We start from the raw sequence: 22786 nt of genomic DNA, 5'->3' as shown, positions 1-22786 counted from the left end.
CCAGTTTGGAGTTGAAGATGTGCTACTGCTCCTGCTGAACCTGGAAATCTCTTGGGTCCCTGTTGGGACCACTGTGGTTGAAGGGGTTATTCACTGTTGTTGAAGGGGTTATTCTGGTGACAAAAGAAGGGGGAAATGCAACCCTCAACCCACCTCCAACCAAGTGAGAATCTCAGTTGTAAAAATTTCCATCCTGCTATCACCAGAATGTGTAGTCTAGAAAAAACGTTGATTGTCAAATTTCTGCCTGACAGTGTTTTGCAAGGAAATTAAGTACTCCTTGATTATTAAAAATACTCCTTTCATTCTTATTCTTCTTAAAGCTTACTTAAAGAGTATCATAAGGGGTGGAGTATCTTTTCCTATTAATGAAATTGAATTATAAGAATAGGGATGTAACAGTAGGGAGAGAGCTTTTTTCACATGCATTGCATTTCTGAACCTGAATTTGCACTGATTTCTTTCTATGTGCAAATGAGATTTTGGTCTTTTGTTTTGTTTTGTTTTGTTTTTTGGTTGGTTGGTTGGTTTTTGTGTGTTTTTATTGGTTTTTTTTGGGGTGGAGTTTGGTTTTTTTTTTTGTTTTTTTTTTGTTTTTTTTTTTGTTTTTTTTTTTTTTGTTTTTTTTTTTTTTTGGGCTTTTTTTCCTTTAGGTTTTTGGATGGAAAGAAGTGTTCTATTTGTGTCTTAACAATTTATAGAAGTGCTTATGTCCTTCTATGAACTCATCAGTGCTTGGAATTTTGGCTTTACTGGAATTTTTTCATACTCAGTGCATATATCTTGTGATGCAATGAGTTATTTCCACGTTTGTGGGTGGGGCACAGCATACACAGATGTTCAGATTGCTTAGATTAGGTGGAAAATCTTGAATCTATTGCCTTTTTTTTTTTTTTTTTTTTTAATGGCATAGAATAACTCCATTCAATGAATTTTTTGTTAAGTGATTGGATCTTGAAGGCTTCAGCAGGTGGCTGTCAACATCCTGAAGGGATTTTTCTTTTTTTTTCAAACAAAAGGTGAAATACCATCCTGAAAACAGTCAGTGGTTGTTCTAAATGAGTGCAGTGTTATTACTCACACTGGAAAATTGTTTGTAGTGCTTAGCTGGGAACACTTTTATATTTTGCCTTGGTCTAGGCATTATCTCATGCTTATTCACGTGGTTATACATTTACTTTCCAAAGAGAGGAGGGGAAAAAAAGGAGTCGTGTGCAATCCTGGAGCTGTTTACTGCCAGCATATTCAGGGGAATCAGACCCAGATTACTGCAAAACGTTGGCATGCCGGCTCCAAGGGTGTATTCACCCAGCACTTTATAGTTTCCATTACTTCCCAAAGCCTAAAGGTCAAGTGTTTGAAGGGAAGCAGCTCCCAAGACGAGTTGTCTTCATATCTGACAGTTATTACTCCAGACATTTCAGCTGTGCTTTTTTACAGTTTTTAAAGGAAGGCTGCAGTCTGGGCTTCACATGTAGGAATAGGATCAGTTGACAGGTAGAGTTAAAATACTCCTATTGTGCAGCACATGATGTGGTGGTGTTTTTTTAATCTTGGAAGTATTAATCATTTATATTTTGTTACCGTGGAACCTTTACTGACAGTAATATCACCAGCACTCCTGCAAGTCTTGCTTTTATTTTGGAGATTTTTGGCTGAGAGCACATTTATGCAGGTCTGCCTCTCATAATGCTTGTAGAAACTTCTCTGGAGGTTTTTAAAGGCTTGCATGGTGCTTTTTTCAGTGTTTCATGTTCAAGCAACATGACTGTTAAGAAAACGAGCTTCAGTCTCTTCCTTTAAACATTTTACTTAAATAAGATGTGTTGTTTTGTTTTTTTTTAACTTGGATACCTGAACATAAATGAAGACTATTTGGGGGAAAAAAACCCAAAAACAAACCCATCAGATTAAATTAAAAATCCTTGGCAGGTATCATTTCATACTTCAGTGAGACTCAAGCCTCAAACTCAAGGAAGTTGCTGTGTGATTAGTTTGTGTGCCAGTTGTGTTATGGTAATGGACCCATGTTCTGTTCTTTATTTCTCTAGGAAATAAATCCTGATTTAAGCTATCTCATAATGCTTTCCCTCTGAAATATAAATTAACACAGTTGTGAACTGTTCATGCATTTAAGCCCTGAGACCTGAATCCAGATGTTATGTCTAGAGTCTATTGTATTATAGCCACACTATAAATTACATGAAAAACAAGGAAGAAAACAAGTTTAGATCTCCAAGTAAAGCTCATTTCCTAATTCATTTAGGGCAGGTTTTAAAAATAATGAAAAGTGCAAGTGTTTTACCCTGCTTCCTAAGGAAACAAAGCTTATGTGGTCATGCTGTGTGCCTCTGCTGACTGCCAGGCTCTTACCTCCTCCCTTTCCCCCCAATAACTTCTGAAACTCCTGGACAATTTCAAACAGATTTGACAGGAGTAAAGGTCTCAGAGATATCAGGTTCCTGCTAGTTTCATGGAAATAGGTGCCTGGATGGAGAAAAAGAGACCCTATTCATGTGCCTGCTTTGGAAAAAGCCGTGGAATGAGATCAACTGTATTATTAGACACTAGCAAATCCTCACGGGAGAGAGAAGTTATGAATGCATTAAATAAGGGAAAAGCTTTGACTGGATTTCTCACCTTTTTAGACATTAGGGGATCCAGCACAAGAGTCATAGCCATAGGAAACCAGCCTTCAGTAGTTCCATTGCTCACAGACCTGCTGCCTGCTCGGCGAGGTGGGAACGCATCTGATCCTGCCTGGAGCCACAGAATTAATGAGGGAAAAGATGAAAAAAAAATGAAAATAATAAAGGTCCTTTCAGGGTGTCCTGCCTCAGTCCTCTTTGTAAGCTCACTTCAGAGGCAGAGGGGTAGCAGGGAGCTGAATGGACAATATTGCCTGAAGTACAGCAGAGGATGATAAAAAGAGGGGAAGCATAGAGGAGGAATAAACCATTTGGGATGCATGCATAACATGCAAACCTGACAGGTTTTTTGTGTGGTGAAATAGTAATTTCATCCCAAATCCAACAAAATGCTTGGAATTGTTGGTTCTTCACATAATAATGCCATTGTTTGTGGAACTATAAGGTATAGTTGCCTGTTCTATATTTATTGTTCTAAAAAGTAACTTGGGCACCTGATTTTTATAGATTTTTGCCTTTGGCTTTTTTATTCTAATTGCTTTGATATTTTTTTTTTCCCTTGGTGTAGTGAAACAATTTATGTGATTACCACTGGGAGAAAAAAAGGGGAAGAAATACCTGATTTTACAGGTGCTGAGTATTACCACCACAGTTCATTCTAGTACTTAGTGTATTTCTGATTTTAAGGGATTCAGTTGAACAGTGGTCAAAAATAATTTGGGGGCGGGGGGGGTTGTGGAAATTAGTGGCAGCGTTCTTTGGCTTAGCACCTTGAGAGATGAGCATTTCTGTGGTGCAATTGCTCTGAAAGTTTACTCAGTTCTTGCCTTTTTTGGAAATATATCTTACTTTTTACAAATACCTGATTTGGGTCTTGCGTGTGTGTGTGTGTATACATATATATATATATGTATGTATGTATGTATGTATGTATGTTTAGGTTTAGGGCTAGTTAGCAGGAGGAAGTGCTCTCATGAGCAATATTTTTTAGAGTAAGTCTGAGTTTCAGAGCACTTTGAGGCAGTGGAATCACAGCCTGGGTAGATCCTGACCAGACCATGCCACAGCTGTCAAAATTCAGTAGCCAAAGACCCTTTCAGCCTGGGTGGGATTAAGCTTCACAGAAGTAGCAGATTGTATAGATATGTGAAATATGGTGTTTCTGAGGAGTGTAGAGATTAAACAAGGAAGTTTTCCAAAGGCTTTAAGGAAAGACATATACATAGAATGCCTTTCTTTAGTAGTTACTTGCTCAGTAGGGGTTTTTGGTACTCTACCCTATGTACATGGCTTTTTTTTTTTTTTTTTTTTTTTTTTCCCTTGGGGGACGGATATTTAAGAATTATCTGATGTTCTTCCTATTTTCATTTACCATTTTTAATTCCAAAACTATCTGGACAACCAGGCATCCCAAAATGTAGATAATCCGTGTATCCTGGTGATTCTTACACAGGGTACACGTGACAAGGTTAAGGGAGAGAAACAAAACATGCAAATAGATTTATTTGAACACTATCAGTATTTAAGTTTGTGTCTGTTTTCTGTGCATTTTCACTGTCTACTACGACATGGTTTATATTTGAAATTAAATGTACAGTCCTGGTCATTCACAGTCAAGAAATGCAAGCTGAAATTCAGAGGAAGGCTGTGTGAGGGATAGAGAAAGCAACACGTAGCCAAAGCTACATGGAGCTTTAGTCCAACAGAAAAAAATACTGGCTGAGGAATTTATTTATCTGTAAATTATGCAGTCTGAACATGACAGAGGAAAAGAACACTGTAAGCCAGGGAATAGAGATGTCCTAGAACAAATTGATACAAATTGGGCGTGTGCGTGTGTTCAGGAGAGAAATTAGGAAAAAATAACTAATGAGATGAAGAAAATATTTTGAAAAGTTTAATTCCTGTATGAGGGGGTTTATGTGACAGTGTTTCTTGTGATTGCACAGAGTTCCAGGTCCCACAGAAATGATGTTCAGACCTGCACAGCTGAAGAGCTTTCAGGATCAGAGCCTGAAAGGCTGAGCATAAACTTGGAGAAGGGTGGAAGGAATAACAAAACCTTCCTCATCCTTATGGGGACAGGTGTCAGGTGTTCTAGTACCTGGTGATGCTCCCAGTTCCTCTGTAGTTTCCTCTACAGGTGAAGCCTCCTTGCACCACAATCCTTCCAGTGTGTGGGGTTTGAGGGTGTGAGAAACAGTGGAGTGCTCCCCAGAAAATATTTGGGAGATTTTTAATTTTATATATATATATAAAAATTAATATATATTATTAATAATATAATTATATTTATTACATTATTTATTCTCTCTCCTTTTATATATATATATATATATATATATATATATGTAAAAATAATATTTTAATTATAATTTTAATTTTGCTCCCATGCGAAATAGTGAAGCCGGAAGGAACTGAAATTCCAGTGGATGTGGAGCTGATAGGGTGGCAATTCTGAAGGTTTCTGCAGCACGTGGTAAAAACCTGAGAGAAATATCAATCACGTCAGCTGTTTTGCTCTAGGGTAGATGTAATGCCTTCGTCAGGGGAAAGTTTGTTGCAGGCAGGGTTTTTGTGCTAAACTTGTTTTCTGGAGTTGGTGATCGTATTTTTACACCGTCTGATGTAACCTGCCAGATTTCTTGGCTTCCAAGGTGCTGTGTAATTTTTTCTAGCTTCCTAGAGTTTGCTGTTACACAAGCAACTTCTGCTTTCACGTTGTCATCACTGTATTGTGCAAGTCGAGTGTGCTCGTTTTATTACCACACCCAGGGATGTCATAGTTACTGCTGAATGATTTCCCTCGAGGTAACAGTGGCACAGCTTTAAAAAATCAAGACCACTCACTGATTGACTTAAGAAATAAAAATGGTATAATGCCTTCCAGATCCAAGCTTGTAACAATACTTTCTTTGTGCAAGTGTCAGCATCATTCATTTGTAGGTCATTTTCTTTAACCCTGTACATGAATTTTCATTAACATTTTTCTCTTTTAAATTCTTAGGTATTTTCATAGCAAAAGCTTATTTTTATCCAGCTGTTAATTCTACCTTATTTCAGAGTAGGAGAGGTAGCTGATATTTAACAGGGAATCACAGCCTGCCTGTCTTGCAAGGGCTCCAGCTCTCAACTGAAAAAAAGAAAATTGCTGTATCTCAAGGCATAACAATTTCTCTGGAATTAAATTAACTCAAGTCTAATTAGTTTTAATTAAGACTTTCAAGTCTAATTAGTTTTAATTAAGACTTTCAGCCTCTGTTGTAAAGAATTTGCTTCCTGTACCAGCAGTAGACAAGGGCATGGGTAGGGGACTGCAGGGTAGCTCACCTGTAGAGCTTTTAACACCTTCTCCTAGCAGGAGTTTTCTAGGTAGCCACAAACTGATAAGGAGGACTGGGGCTATGAAATCAGGCTGAGAAAATTGGGTTTGTTCACCCTGTGAGGGAGCAGGTTGTGTGGAGACCCCAGTATGTGAAGGGCTGCAGGGAAGGGACTCTGCATTGGGAATTGGAGGGATTGGACAAGGAGGAATGGGTGGAAATTAAAAGAGGGGAAAAATTAGGTGAGATATTGGGCAGGAATTGTTCCTGGGAGGGTGGGCAGCCCTGGCACAGCTGTGGCTGCCCCTGGATCCCTGCAGTGCCCAGGGCCAGGCTGGACACTGGGGACAGTGGAAGTGTCCCTGCCGTGGGTGGGGTGGGATGGGATGAGCTTTGGGGTCCCTTCCAACCCTTCCCATTCCCTGATTCTGTGATTCTGTGCTCACATCAAGGCAGTTACAGAAGGATTTGTTGTTGTGTGGATCTGCAGGGCTCTCCTGCTCCAGCACAGGGGTCACAGCTGCTTTCACAGACTGCAGGTCTCCAAGAAGCCAGACAGGGACTGCACAGCTGCTCCGTGCTGGTGGGCTGCTCTGGAATTTTCTTCCCCCCTCCAATTCTTCTTTAATATTTCCCTGGTGAAAGGACATTGCTTGGGCAATACCTGGCAGGAGGCAGCATCTGTCTGCAAGGATGTAGGTGTTCCTGGGTGTGCTGGCTCAGTCTGAAATGCTGTTTTGGGAGCATGAGCACAGGGATCTCTGTGTCTCACTCAGGGTGTGGAGCAGTGGAAGCTGAGTGAGCTGAGTTAGAGCCTGTAACAGGCTGTTCAAGGTTGACTTGCATGATTAAACCTCTACCATTCACTTCACATGCTAGGAATATTTTCATTTCAAATTCAGACCTAAAGCATCTGTCAAGTGTGCTCTTTCCAAAAATTATTCGTTAATTAGTTTTCAAAACAGAGAAGAAAAAATTGAAATGCTGTGGGTTAAGATTTAATAGGAGAGAGAGGCTCTCAAATACACATATCTATATCTATAATTACATCTATCTCTATCTCATCTCTCTCTCTATCTCTATCTCATCTCTATCTCTATCTCTATCTATTTCTATCATCTCTATCTCTTATTTCTATCTTATTTCTATCTCTTATCTATCTATCTATCTATCTATCTATCTATCTATCTATCTATCTATCTATCTATCTCTATCATCTCTATCACCATCTCTATATATCTATTTAGCTATACAGATATAGAGATATATGTAGATATCATCTGTATATCTATATATTATATGTCTATATATATGTATGCTATACTCTGCCAGGACAACAAAGGACAGAATCTATCTGATCTATTTTTTTTCCACCTTGTAGAAGTATAGAATTCTTTAGATATATTGTGGATAAAAAATACTGTTAGGAAGGGTTGTTAGAATATTTTACTAATACAAGGAGAAGTCACAACCAGCAAAGCAGATGCAATGACAGTTTCCAGGATGATTGTTTTTTCTTATAGACATAGTGAAAAATTGTTGTTATTGGAAATGAGCTCACTGCTAGTGTTTAGCTTCAGATTCTGACTCAGAAGAGAGAGGCATTGCTGTGTGAATGTCTCCTCTTTTCAGTGCATAACCTCTGATAATTATTGCCTTGTATATGATAACTCTCATTTTTATTGGACTGTTGTAATGCAGAGATTATATAGCAGATATGTGTTACCTAATGCAAAATTAAAATTCACAGTCTCTATATACTAAAGTTTTGGCATCTTCTGTGAAAAATGTGTTATCTCTTTTTTTTTTTTTTAATAACTGTTATGTTCTTATGTGAAGCACATATTCCCATAAGCATATGCATCTAGAAGAAAAACTGAGAAACTTTTTCAGTTATTTTTGAGTTATTTTGTGTCTTATGGTTCAGATCACTTCTTTTTTCATCTCTGCAAGACCAACAGCCAACAGTGGGCAGGGTGAGATGTCAGGGGAAAATAACATTTTTTTCATAAGCTTCTAATTCTTGTTTTTATTTCCTAAGCTCAAAATACAGGCCTGGTGGGTCCATGATAACTATGATTTTTGATTAAGGGGACACAGTTATCTAAATGCTTCTGTGTTCATCTTCCTGTGCCTTTAAGAAAATAAAAAATTGAGAAAATAAAATCCCAATAAACAATAAAACAGGTATTGAAGGGCAGAAGTGAATCAGTCACAGTCACTCTCCTGGGACCTCTACCAGATCTGCTCCTTCTCTGTATAAATGAAGTGTTTAGTGCTTCACCATTTTACATAATGTTTTCTTGAATGGTCTGAAAGGGGAAGTAGAAGGCACATTAGTTACATCTGCAGATGATGCAGAGCCAGAGAGCTACAGCAGCTGTAAGGATGGTGAGAAATTTAAATTCATCTGGGGAGCAGCAACGTGCAGGAATTCACAAAGCTAAAAAAAAAAAAAAAAATTAAAAAAAAAATTAAAAAAAAATTAAAATTCACCGTTACAAATTTATGAAATCACCTTAGAAATGTGATCCAAACCCAAGACGTGTTGCTTGTCAAATTATCTTAGTGAGGTGTTAATGATGTTTTCTTTCACTCCTGCAGTAAGCAAGAGCTGTTTATCTTGATATCCCACCCAGTTAACTGTTTGTTTTGGTATCCTGATCTTTAACCACTTCCACTGCATCTCCCTAGGTCTGTTTGCAGTTTCCCTGCTGTGGTTTTGGTGGTGGAGGACAAATAACTGCATCATTTCTTGCTTTAGTTGCAAGGAAAATCTTAGCAGTGTGTGGGGAAAACGAACATCTCCTTTTCAATGATATATTTTTCCCCCACAGAATTTAATTTTAATAGAATTCTGCCTGCAATTTACACGCCCGCCCCAAATTCAGAGTCCTTGGATGTGAAATCGTGTTATTTTGTCATCCTCTCCTCTACCAGCTTTCCAGTTTGGGATGCCAGCAGGACTCCAGAGCAGACCTGCCTTGAGTTTTCTGTTTTCCCTTCGTGTAGTTCCAGCCCTGCTTTGGGAATTCAGCTGCTTTTTTGGCTTATCAGCCTCTCAGCCCCGGGCTCTGGTGGGGCAAGCACCACTCAGCTGCAATTTGCCCAGATAGCAGCAGCTGCTATTGTTAGTGCTGACGTCTCCCTGTGTTGAGAAAGGTGGTGGAGAACAATTCCCTGCTGCAGGGAAGGGGGTTTTTGGTGCACTTTGTGTGGCACACACAGTCCAGGGTCATGGAGTTGCTGGGTGCTTTTTGGGATGCCCATCTCATTCCTCCACTCCTTTCCATGGGCAGGGGCACCTCCCACAGTTCCAGGCTGTCACAGTGGTTTTGTTTTAATTAGGGCTGTATCCAAACATTCTGTGTTTTCCTGGAGGTAGCTGCATAAATTAAGATTTGGGGGGGGAGGGAAGATACAGAACACGTGTTTTGCAGAAAACCTTGCTATTTTTTTCCCTTTTTAACTTGATTTGTCAGCACCTGCATGATAAATTTAAGTTCCCTTGCTCTGCTCACCTTTCTGGTCTCCTAGAAATGGTCCACAGGTCTCAGTGTCCAAGACATAGAAGCAGGACAGTGAATTTTATTGTGAGAAAGTAGGTAATAGTCAATTGCTTTGCATAGAGACTGAGCTTAAGGCTAAACTAAGTATTAACTATCAGTGTTGGACTTCATCACCTGCAAAGATGGGCACAATACTCTGTGTCCCTGTAGCAGTGTTGGTTAGTTGTTTTGGTCTTTTTAATATAATTACAGTTGCTTTTGGAGTGTCTTCTGTGTGTCTAGCATGATTTTGGTTGTGCAGTGGTACCAGGCTTTCAGAATAATTCTGCTGCTACTCACTTCAACGTGTTCAAGGACTGTGCATTTTTTATTCTTTTTGTGCAGTGAAAACTGTAATTTTTTTTTTTGCCCTGATTAAATATATTTGCCTATACCTGATCTCAGTTGACTATATTAAGGCATAAGACAAAACTGATGTGCTCTCCTTGCTGTTTCCTTCGCTGTGAAAGGTTGTGATGCTGTTTATCTGTGCTACTGTGCCTCTCTATCTCTGTGAATTCTTTATCCAAATAGCGTGGTGGTGGCTTGCAAGTGATGAAAAACAGTTTCCTTTTACACAAACGTCCATCTTTGTTAATGCTGTCAGACAGCAAGTGTGATATTCAGGGGGTGCACGCCAATCTGTGGGCTACTGATAGTGTAATCTAATTTCCAAAAATAAATTAGAAGCATCTTTTCATCTGCAGCCATCAGATGTACGCCAGCTAAGGACAGCAGTGCTTTGGAGACAGCACACGTGGATTTGGTGGCTGGTTGGGAGTTAAACCTTTGGGTTTTCCATGTTTTCTGACAGACTGACCTTGCTGAAGGAGGTCAGGAAGGTATCATGTGTTGTGGCAGCTTATTCCACAGATAAAAAGGTCTGTGTGGAAGGACTGTTCCTTGTTTCAAACAATGTCTCTGAAAGCTTTGGGGGCAGTTTTTACCAAGCCTTTTTTCAGCCAAAACTTAAGCATGGCATTAGAGAAACCTGTATTTTAAAAACTTAACAAATAATAGGCTTTTTTTTTTTTAAATATATAGATGTCTTTTATGCAATTTTCCATGCCCTCCTAAGCGAAATGGGGGGAAAAAACAAACTGCATTTCTGATTTTAATAGGTGAGGTGCCACAACACAAAGTGACCTTTTCTCTAGTGTGTACCACTTACATTTATGCCTTTTTAAAGATGTTACAGCTGTGGATTCAAGTTGAAAATATGGGTAATGCTTCTCTCCATAGGGAAATGCCACAAAATTTATGTCAGTCTTTTTGATAGTCTCAAGATGGGAGAGATGACCCCTTCTCCTTCTTCCACTCCCTCAAACTATTGTGTTGTATGTTAATATGTCTTCACCCAGGTTTGCATGGTTATAGCTCAGCTGGCACTGGTTTGTATGTATGGCTGACCTATTCTTCCTTTAAAACATGACAAAGCCAACAGTTTTCTGTTGTTTGTCCCAGACCAGGCAACAGAAATATGTTCAGACCTCCTGTATATCCTGTAGGGCATCCCTGTTGCTTGTTGTTCCTCATATTCCTCCATTCTCTGCATGACAAATTTATTATCTCCCTTTGAACTGCAGCACTGTAAGGTATTTCTTATGCATATTAATGATGTATTCAAGTCTACTGGAGCAAAGCCTCCAGTGAAGTTCCTTGTACAGTTGAAATAACTCATTCTTTCCTTGTGTCCCAGTTCAGACTTGGATCTCTGAAGCTGCAGGAAGTCCCAAGCCCAGCAGAGGTGGTCAAGGAACTCATTGGTTACTGCCTGGACAGCCTGGGACAGCTGAAGGCCAAAACTGAGCATCTGCAGAGAGAAAATGAAAGGCTTTTCAGCAACTGGAGTGATGTGGAGAAGAGGTGAGTTCCCAGGTGGATTCACCTGAGAAAGTCAGCAGCAGTGGGCAGTAATTTTTATATAATTTTATGCATTTTTAATCCAATTTTTATGCAACCCATGTGGTTGTGGAGCTCCTCCCTTTGATAAAGATGCAACTGATACTAAAAATTTGCATTGAAAGGTGGTTTTAGTTTATGAGTTAGGAAAAAAACCCAAGCACCTCATAATCTGTGGAATTAGCTTCGCTTTCTTTTGGGAGCCTTTTCATTAATATTATTTCCTATAATAACTTGGCATTGTAAATGATTTACATTTTTGAGTGGAGAATTAATTGCTTTTTCATTAATCTACTTTCTTTGTTGAAGAAGCTGGAATTGAAAAATGAGTATTACAGAAAAAAAGTGCTGTTATTTTTCACGAGATTTTTGTAATTGCTGTTGCATTTACTATCTCAATTGTCTATCATTCTGTAGTGAAATAATCTATACTTGTTTCAGTAAGCACAGAACACTTAGCACAGAGCTAAGTCAGAGATTTGTCTTGGTTTTCTCTAGCTTTACCTGAAAAAAACTCACAATCTAGGAAGATTGATGAAAGAATGCAGCTAATTTGCCTTAATTTACCTTGAAAAAGAGAGCCAACTTTTGGGCAGAAGTTAGTTTTGTTCCCCTCTCATTAAAATGAGTAACAGTTTCTCCTGACAAGCAGAGGGCCTCCCTAAGTAGTGTTTTACTGCTTAACAGTGTAATTGAACAATAGTGTATTGTATAACCCGTGTTCTGTACTGCATTACACGCTGATGTGTAGGAGGCATTAGTGCTTGTATCAATTTCCATGGTGGGGTGGCACTTTTTACAGAGTAACCCAAAGAAAATGAGGAAAAAGAGAAAAAAAAAAAAAAAAGAAAAACAATCAGAGCTGCATGACTTTGTTCTCAGTGCAAGCTGGTGGATTTCTTTAGCGTGTTTATAGTTTTGAGCAGATGAAAAATGGATTTTCAAAATATGCACTGAAGGTTTTATGGTCACCACTCTTTGGCCATATTTGTTAACTGTAGAATAAAAATTATTCAAAAATCATTTTCATTCAAGAAGTATTGGACTTTTTGGTTGGGGTTTTGGGAAGGTTTTTTGTTTGTTATATTTTTAAATTTGAATTGGTTTGGTGGGTTTTTTTAAAATATTTTTGCCACAGCCCAGTTTTACCCCACTGCCCCTGTTTGCTGTTTTGGCTGTTTCAGAGTTGCCCTGAGCTGAACAAAGCTGTGCCTGTCTTTGTTCAGGAGGCAGGATTTCAGGATTTACATCCTGCACCACTCACGGTGCTGAGTGGTGAAACATCAAATACAGAACTCTTGGTGTGGAGAATTGTGCTCCAGGCCAGGACAGCCCCTGCAACTCCCTCTGCTCACAGCCTCTCTCCTCAGGACTTCACTAGAACTAAAACATAGCAGGCAGGCTTCTGAGAGCTGCTTTTGTGCCCCTGAGTCGTGGGGCATGGTGTGGAATTATTCAGTCATCCCATTTCCATCTCCCCGTTGGAATTTTCTTGGAGGTTTTGGTGAGCAGGTGGCTGCCTGGGGTTGAGTGAGTGTGTGTGTGTGCACACCCCAGGGATGGATGAGTTAAAATACCAGAGCAGAATAGCTGTTCTCTTTATTTCATATAGAAAATTCAAGGCTGATACATCCCAGACCTGCTTGGAGCAGCCTGGGATAGTGGAAGATGTCCCTGCCTGTAGCAGGGGTGGCACTGGATGGGCTTTAATTCCCCTCCAGCCCAAACCAATCCATGATTCCATGGTAATGGAGATGGCAAATTTTAAATAATAACAACCTGTAGCAAAATAATTCCTTGAACAATAAAAATCCAATTTTTTTTAAATTTTTTTTTTTGTGCGTGGGCTATGTATATTGTTATCAGGTGTCTAAAATTTGTGCAGACAAGCCAAATTCAAAATAGCTGCCAATTTCTGTTGTGGTCAACTGCAGTGACAGTGTATTTAAACCACAAGCAGATTATAAAAATGCAAGCAAGGTACTTTGGGCTTGAAACTGAGTCTTCAGCATTAGCTCATCTACATTCCATACCATTGCCAGTGCTGGGGGGAGGGTGAATCTGAAATGCAAGGGAGCAGTGCTGTGAGATCCAGGAATTATTTTAGAGCACTGGGAACAGGGATGAATGCCAGAGATGCTGAATTCTTTCCTTCGTAGTGTTGGATTGTGAAAGGTGCCACTGGTAATTAAAGAAATGCCATTAAGTTTCATAGCTCGTGTTCACCTTGTAGAGCTTGTGTGATTGCTCTGTGTTGGGCCAGCACTTGAAATCTTGGTTTTTGTTGTTAATTTCTCAGTTTATTGTTTGTCTCAGCCCCTGACAGTGTCTGGTTTCTGTGGGCTGTGCAGGATGTTTGATGCCTGCATTTTGGCACGTGGGAAGCATTGCAGAAAGACCTGAGGATGCACAAACTGGGAGGCACCACTCCAGCAACCAAACCCCATTTTGGGAGCTTGTCTGTGAGTTGAGCAGCTCCTCCACCTGGCCTGGGGAGATGGTGTTTGAGGGGAAGTGTGGAAAGGCAATTAAAGTTTGTGTTTGCAGCCACTGAGGTGTTGGAATGAAGCCCAGGCAGCTCTGCCCTGTGCTCACACAGCTCAGGGGGTGAATATCTCAGTGAATCCTCCACAGACACACCCCACTGCACAGTTAATGCATCTCTGTCCCCAGAACCACTGCCTTTTACCAGTCTCTTTTAAAGTGTCAGATATGCCATTTAATAGTGGATTTTAAAGGCTCATAACTTGCAAGTACAGCATTAATGTGATGCTTTTTGTGATGATCAGTGCTCTTGCATTGAGGGTTTTGCCAAATTAATGCCATTCTGTGTCTGGAGAATGTATTTAGAAGTGGTTAGCTTTGAGTAACAGAGGAAAAAAAAATTTAGAAAAAGGTGTTCACATAAATGAAAACAATCATATAAGATTATCTGATGGCATACTACTAATTGCTTCTGCCCAGAGGGAAGAGTTAATATTCTAATTCTAATGTTCAAGTTGCTAATTTTTTTTTTTTTTTTCTCCAGAGACTGAATAAATTGGCCAGCCTTGCAGTAGGTTTCTCCACTGCACTACTCACAATCAAGGCAGCCTCATATTTACTTCACTGCAAGTTTCCATTTGTGTGGGTTTTCAGAAGGAGATGTCTTTGCAGCACTCAAGGGCCTCACTGGAGTTATCTTAAATGGCATTTTTTTGGCCAAGTCAGCCACATTTCTCTACATTTAAACCAGCCTTAGCAGAGACCAACCACTTTCCCTGGTTTATCTGTGGGAGAGGGGATTATTCTACAGGATTTGATGCAGACAAGATTAGCATATTTTAGGCAAAATCCTTTTTCTCCCCGCTCCATTTTTATGTATACGGAAATAATTAGTATCAAGCATGTCCAGGCTCTTCTGGGCCCTGCATTAGGATTTATGATTCTTTGTGAATTGTCTATTTATTCCCCACTAAACAGTTAACTTCCCTTTTGTAGGTGGAAAGTCTCCTGGTAGTTGATTAGTACCTATGATCTTTCATTTAGGAATTATTGAACTGATCTATATGGTAATGATATTCTGATATTTGCATTTAAATTAGATGAATTATTTATCAACTATCAAGCATATCCCTAAAGCATTGAACAGTAGGCTTAATACTTCATGAGATTTCACACATTTCACCACAACATAAAAATCAGGAGATTTTTTTTTTTTTTTTTTTGCTATTGTCTTGCTTCTTACATCATATATGGTTTTGATCTGTGAACAAAGTAATTAGTATTTATGTAGGAAGTCTGTTGAAATCTCTTGCCTTATAAATTAATATTTTTAAAGTCTGTTACATGTCTGGGTTTAATTGCATAATCAGCCTTCTAAACTCTTTATACTGCCTTACATAGGCTGGTGAAAAAAATATTTTAAAGTTATGACTATTTACTGTATTTACCATGATCAGTAAGATTATTGAGATATTTGTTTGCTTCTTGTGTACACAGCTAATAAAATAGTTCAACCCAAGGTCTGAAGGGTATGAAATGTAAGAATTAAACCCAGAATTACATTTGCCACAAATCACTTGATTTGTGTGCTCAGGTTTGCTTGTATTCCAGTTTTGCTTATGAGACTTTATACACCCATATTCTTAATTTAATGCTCCCATTGTGCTTCCTTTTATTGACATTCATCTCCTCACAGGTGCATACTAAATTTTTTTAAAACCTGAAGTGTATTTCACTTTGAAGGCATTAAGAACTTCTAAACATTTTTTGGAATTTTCTTTTCCTCTTCAAGTATATGTCACACCAGTGTGTGGTCCAGATTTGAGATCTGTCAAGGTGAATCATACCTGTTTATAATCTCATTATGTGTATCCTGCTAAGGTATACCCACTTTTGTATTCAGCATTGAAAATAAAGAACATTTGCCTATTTAAATTTTAGTTGTCTCAGATGGAGGTGTGCAAGAACCTCCAAAAAAGAAAAGGCATGAAGAGAAAGGTTCAGATCTGGGAACTTTTCCCTTTTGGAAGCAGAGTTCATTTCACTTCTTTATGGAAAAACAACAACAAAAAGAAAGCTTACTCTGGCCTGTTTCAGGCACAAGGTGCTGGACCAGTCGTGCACCTTGGCTTGGAGTGGGGATTCCTGGCTGGCCTCACAAGAGAATTGTCTTCCAGGAGCCAGAAGAATTTGTGTAACACTTAATTTTGTGCTGCAGGCTGGAAAAATGCGTGGAAGCTAAAGAGGAGCTGGAGGCTGACCTTTACAGCAGGTTTGTTTTGGTGCTGAATGAAAAGAAGGCCAAGATAAGAAACCTGCAGAAGCTGTTGAGTGAAGCTAGAGAATCTGCAGTGGATGCCAAATGCTCCAGGTATTTAATTTCCCTGGGTTTCTTGGTGTGGTACTGGAGCATGTTTGAGTTCAGCTCAGATCAGTTTCCATTTCCTTGGCCCTGGCAGTTCTTCCTGGCTGGGTGCTGGGTTATCCAAACCAATCCTGGGAGCCATGGGAGAGGAGGATTCTTTCTGGCATCCTTGCAAATTGCTGTGGGTGCTGTAGCCAAGAAGTGAATACTTGATGGATCTGTCCTGTTTTCTGCAGTTGATTTTCCAACCAGATCATATCCCTGCCCTTTCCATAGGTGATAATTCCATACATATTCCCCTTGAGTAACTTAATTACTTTAAAAACAAAAATACCTTAATTTCTTTCCCTTTCTTTTGATGTTTTTAGGGATAGTATAGCTACTACTCAGATGGTTATAAAGAGAGAAAACAACTATGATGCCAGCACTGATGAGGAAAGTGAAAATCCAGCAGGGGCCTCGTTGCCATCAGGTAAGACACAAAGCATTGTCTTCCTGTTTTATCACAGGCAGTCTTTGTGTGAATAAAGCTCAGGGAAGGCAGAATACTACCTGACAGATTTCTCTGTGACAAGCCAGCCAGCAAGCCTTAAAAATACCTCTCCTGAAGGAGAGTACAATACTGGCATTTTCAAATTAGAGAGGGGAGGTTTAAAAGCACGCTGCACTAGTGAAGGCACTGTCATTTCTTGCAAAGTGACAAATTACACACTTTGTGGAGCTAATGACAGTCTAACAGTGTCTGAACCATCAACAACTCCATTTTAAATTCTAGGAATCATGATGTGTGTGCCATGATTGATAAAGTGTAAAAGGTAGCTCCTGACAGTTTCAATAGTGTTTAAAAAGGGGAAAGAGAGGAGGTTTAACAGCTATAAAAAGAGCTGTGTGCATAAATGGAATGAAAATGTATTTATAGCAGAATCCACTTTAATTTGTCAGAGGATTTTTGGCCTTGTGAAGATGCTCATGAAACTTAATCTGGTGAATTCTTCCAGGACTGGAGCCTTGTAAAGTGTGTGGGATGCAGTGATGGGCCATTATACAGTACAAGATATTTAACTGTGAATCAGAACTTTGGCATGTTTGTGATAAACTAGTGGGAATACACGGGGTAAATGCTATCAAAGTTTCAAAACTGCATTGATAGTTGTTATATTATTATATATATGTAGAGATATATACATATATGTGTATAAAAATACATGCACAGACTTCCCTTTTTGTCTGCAAAGTTTGCTGTGGGTTCTTTTTATTTCCACCACAGGTAAAGGTAATCCAGGCAACAATGTGTTCCAGTAAAACAGCAATTTTCTGTGCACATTTGGGAACCAGAATTGTTCAGGACCCTGTTGCCAGTGGCAAGCAGCTTTGTCACTCTTGTGGGCCTGTTTGCTGAGGAATTTCTGGCTTTATGTAAACTAGGCAGAGCTTCAGACACGTGGAGGAAATTGTGATCACAGAAAGAAATAATTTAAATGTTGCACTGTGCCCTGCAGAAGTCTTTGCTGTCAGGTGGTAACTGGTCAGTTCAGGTAACATGATGAGAAATGCTTTTTTTTGTGAAAAGGCAAGGAAGAGTGGAAGTTGTGGAGTCTTTTTCTAAGTTCAGTGGGGCCTAACTAGCTCAGTGAGAGTTTTGAGACAGAGATATTTATTTAATAATGAAAAACAACACCCACTGCCATGGCAATATTGAGGGACTGGATTGATCAATATTATAGGAATATACACCAACTGTGTTTTTATTTGAGGTGCAAACAAAAATTATACTTTATTTTGCCTTTGAGGGATGCAGTCTTCATGGTTTTGGTCCAGACTGGAAGAGTTCAGATGCAAAATTTGCAGATAACATGGAGACCATACAGTTAATGCTTTGGGAAACACACTTGAGTTTTTGTTGAGCCCTCACACTGAGTATCCCAGAGGTCAGTGGTGCTCTTCCTTTGGGCACAGCTTTCTCCCAGCCATGGGAAAGCACAGCTGGGTGCTGAATATCTGAAGTCTGTCCTGAAATTTTCACACTCAACAAGAGGAAGACCATGTCTTCAGGGAGAAAATAGTGATTCAGGGAGGAGTGGAATGAGTGGATAATGAAGCTCAAAGCTACATGAAGCATCAAGGATTGTAAGACTTAAAAGATAAAACAGATAATATTTGGGGTTTTCTTTCCTGTTGATATTATTTTTCCTATCTCCTAGTCCATCCATCATTGTATTTCTTTTCCTTTTGGACTTGAAATGTCATTGCAAGAGTCAACAAGAATTAGAGGATCATTGAGGTAGTTTAGTAGATACTGGTGACACCCACAATCAAGAGAGAAGATAATTAGAAAACTTCTTTGAAGGAAAGTGAAGGCAGGTGTGTGCATACACACACAAATGAACATAAAAATGCATTTTTGTATGTGCATGTTGTCAAAATAATTCACTATTAATTGAAAAAGCAGCAGTGCTCAGCAGGTGATTGGGAGGGGAAATCTTGGGGTGGTTCCATCACAACATAATTCTGTTCTAGCAACTCATGGGGATGTTACACAGAAGCTGTGAAATCCAGACATTGCAAAATCAGCAACAAAAAAATCAGGATTTGTTGAACTTCAGAGTTTAAAACTCTCTCTGAAGGTTTTATTTAACCACCAATAATTGTTCTTCTCCCTGAATTTTTGGGGCACTCAAATAAAACACCAGGGTATTTCAGTGGACATGGAAGAAAATCCTGCTAATGTTTATTAAAAGAAAATTGGGTGACTTATTTAGTTATCAGTCTGGTGTTGATCTGATGCAAATATTGTAACAAGACCCAGTGAAGAAAAACAGTAAGAAAATGAGTAAGAATGATTAATTGCAATCTTTGTAAAGGGGCAGAATATGGAGCCTAAAAGTTTTACCTATTTCTTTTTTTTTGGTGTTTCCAGTACTACTTGTAGGTTTGATTTATGGTTTGCTTTCTCACAACAATTTCTGCTCCATAGCTTAAAGCAAAGATCAACTGAAACGTGGTAGTTTTTGTCTTGCCTACACATTGATGTAGTTAATGCTTTGTATTGTAAAGGAAGAAATTAAAATTGAGTTAGTAAGTATTTTAAAGCGCTCAGAAAAATGGCTGATGAGAATTACACCCCTTAGTACAACATTTATAAATTATAATACATTAATAAATAATAATACATGTATAAATAATACTGTATGTGATTCTATACAAGAGCTTTGCCCACCATGCCATGAGCACAGGGGAATTTATTTGGAATGTTATTTAGGGCTGTGAATGTGAAGTTGAGAAAGACACAGAACTCCAGCTCTCAGTGCAGTTTAATAAATTCTGAAGCAGCAGCTACAGATGACGTGTCAGGTCCTTGAAATGCCTGTGAGCTCCTCTTGAGAGGAGGAGGAAGAGATGAAGGAAATCCTGCTGCTGTTCCTCATGGATGGAGTGCCAGGAATGTGTCTTGGGGAGGGCAGGGCTGGTCGTGCTTTGCTCCTTGGTGAGATTCTGTGAGCTGCCAAACCCAGGTGTAGTTGTTGCTTTCCCTACTGGTGCTTCAGCAAAGTTCTCCCATCTGGAGCAGACCTGGAAATATCACAGAAGGTGTGGAGAGGGATAAGGGCTGTGGTTCCCTTCATGTGCTGGTGCCAGCTGGACACAATTGTTCTTTATGTGGGAAAAAAAACCCAACAAACCAAATGACAAGCCCCAGAAATTGCCAGCCTGTGTTTCTCTTAGCCCACAGGAGTGAGTGGGTGACTCAGCATGCCACCACCACTGATGCAAGATGTTTCTGTCATTTTAGGACACAGAAATACTTATTCTGGTTAAGGACAACCCAGCTGTTACCAATTCCTCTTTCTTCCCCTCTGCACTGGATTTTACAGGTTTTGTTTACTCCAGCTACTGAGCCCTTCCTCCTAGAGATCTCAAAATGACAATATCAGACTGATAAATCACAATTGGATATCATGGTTGGAAATAATGGCTTTGTCCTGCGAATCATCTCCTTTTATTAACTTACAAATGTTTGAGTGGTCCACATGTCAGGGGGCTTTTAAAACATGAGGAAGGATGGGATAAATGTTCCCCTTCTCTGCTGCCCTCCCAGGAGCTTGAAAGGCAGATGGAGAGTAATAGTTTACTCTTCACAGTGCTTGGAAAGTGACCAGAAATGAGAATATTACTCCTCCTCCCAGTTATATGACAAAACTGCAGGGAAAGATTTAATCATTGCCATCTATTGTAGGTAGGAAGGATAACATAGCAGGTGGGATGTAGGCAATGGAAGAAATTGTTGTATGATTTATTGTTGTTATTTTCAGTTATAAATGCTATTATATGTGTCTGCTGCTGTGCACCAATTTACAGTCAGCTTGCATCCTGTTTTATTTTCTCTTGATCCTAAATTCCTTAGTAGTATTTCACATTATAATTGGTGGAAGTTACCTCTCCTTAGGGTAAGGAGGGATGTCATGATCTGCCCTGTTGGATCAAATACAATTTTATGATCTGTGTTTCTTGCTGAGGTGTGTGGAAATATTCCATATTTCCCCAGACATTCAGTGCCCACACTTTTCTGCATGTTTAATGATGAGGACAAATTCAGAAGTGGTTGGATTAAACTCTCTGCAGAGCCCACAGTAAATAAAAACAAGCACCTTGCCATCTCCCACTACCTCACCATGCAAATGCTCCCAGCCCCTCCACTCAAGCTCCTGCCTTGGGGATTGTGTGTTATGCCCTCAGGACTTTGTGGCCCTTTAAATTTAATTAGCTCTCCTGTGTAGCCCAATCCACTGATGGCTTGGTGCCGCTGGTTAATAAGCTTTGATCAAAGTTAATAGTAATAAAAAAAGCTTGTTGTCACAGCACCCGGCTGTGCTGTGCAGTTAAAGTTCCATCTGTGAAAGTTTCTCTTTAAAAGTCTGATTTTAAGTAGCTTTAGTACTTAGCCATTTTAATTTACTTTGGGTTTAAGTTATTTCTCTTTTTGCAGGCTGTAATTGAAAATGGTTCATCCCAAGGAATAATCTCATTTCCCTTTCCCTTAAACCTGTAGATACCTTTATTTTATTTTCCCCTGAAACTTGATACTGATTTTTTCCCCCACAGCCTGATGGTTTTATGCCTCTGAAATACTTGGTAGCTCCCAAACTGGTTTCCCTCTGTATTACAGCAGGTGCCATGGCCAAAATACATTTACAGTATAAGTATCAAGATGTTCCTTGCCCCTTTAAAAATCCTGTTGTCAGTATTGCACTAAGAGGGATTTAGAACATATTACTTTAACATTTTTTTATGGAAATTATCAAAATTATTTATATCTCTGCATTATTTTCTTATTGTTCTTATTGCTCCTGCTTCACCATATAAAGTGATACAGTTGAATGTGGGTGCCCCAAAATGAGTAAGTATTTAGTGATATTGTATAACAGAGTCAGATTTATGCTTTTCTAAGATTGTTGAAAGTTTGGTTATTGATCAAAAAAATTAATATTTTTTTCATGTAATTCATAGCAGCTAATGATCACACTGCACAATTAGGTGCAACAACATTGATTAAGGTAAAATTTAAAAATGTTTGTTGTTGTATTATCCACATACTACTAAATGCTACACATGAAAGAACTTCTGTTTCCTTAGTGATTTGTAAAATCTTTTCAAGTGCAATTTAATTTCTGCATAAATCATCAAATTAACTACATTTATTGTATTTAAGTTAAATTGTAAGACCCTTATTTTAGAATAATTTTCAGACCAAGCTGGGGATTCCAGGCTTGATGATGCACACCCATGAATCCAGTGTTGTTTCTTTTCCATTGACAACTGAAAGAACAGGGCAATGTCTACAGTTCAGCAATGTGCACTTTGAACAAAGGTGGAATTATTCCTTTTTTTTCTTTGTGGGACAGGGGATATTGATATGTTCATGCAAAGGAGAATAAATGACATAAAGTTCAAGTTCTTAAGTAAATAAATCAAAATTAAATCCATTAATGAAGCAGTGACTTCATAAATGTTATCTCCTTCCATGGATAATAATTTCCCAAGCCTATTTTGACACCTGTTGGTAGAGAATTTAACTCTCCAGTTGTGAAACTGCAACATTAATGGTGCTGGAGCTGTGTCACCACAGCCCTGCTCTGCCTCATCCTCCTCCAGTCCCCACCTGAAGAGCCACTGGAAACTCCTGACACCCATCAGCTACCTGCCAGGGGCAATCCCATCCCAGCTTTTGTTTCTGCTTTAATCCAAGTCCCTGCATTTCTTTAGCAGCCAGGGTAAGGTTATTTTGGGATCTAGTGAAATTAAAGGACCTGGCATTTTTTAAATTCTTGTTATTATTTTTTTTTAAATTCTTTTAAATTATTCTTCAATACTTGGAGGAATGCACACAGGAATTAGCAAGCCTGCCCAGGAAACCTCTGCCACACAATTTCATTTTGAACTTTGTCCTCCCACTGTCCCAGGCTGCTCCAAGCCCCAGTGTCCAATCTGGCCTTGGGCACTGCCAGGGATCCAGGGCCT

General features: G+C 39.1%; 1 protein-coding gene across 7 annotated transcripts in view; it reads left to right on the top strand.

Annotated features, from left to right (window-relative positions):
• Positions 1-22786, top strand: part of XRCC4 (X-ray repair cross complementing 4) — a 144006-nt gene that overhangs the window by 44100 nt on the left and 77120 nt on the right. For all 7 annotated transcript variants that reach the window (XM_056514352.1, XM_056514353.1, XM_056514355.1 and 4 more), the window contains 3 exons: positions 11219-11385; positions 16124-16276; positions 16639-16742. In XM_056514352.1, the coding sequence (XP_056370327.1) occupies positions 11219-11385; positions 16124-16276; positions 16639-16742 (424 nt within the window). The remainder of the gene's footprint in view (positions 1-11218; positions 11386-16123; positions 16277-16638; positions 16743-22786) is intronic.

Source organism: Oenanthe melanoleuca, chromosome Z (genome assembly GCF_029582105.1).
Source record: "Oenanthe melanoleuca isolate GR-GAL-2019-014 chromosome Z, OMel1.0, whole genome shotgun sequence".
In the NCBI taxonomy this organism is placed as follows: Eukaryota; Metazoa; Chordata; class Aves; order Passeriformes; family Muscicapidae; genus Oenanthe; species Oenanthe melanoleuca.
The sequence above is the reverse complement of the archived record's forward strand: the minus strand, read 5'-3'. Positions and strand labels throughout refer to the sequence as shown.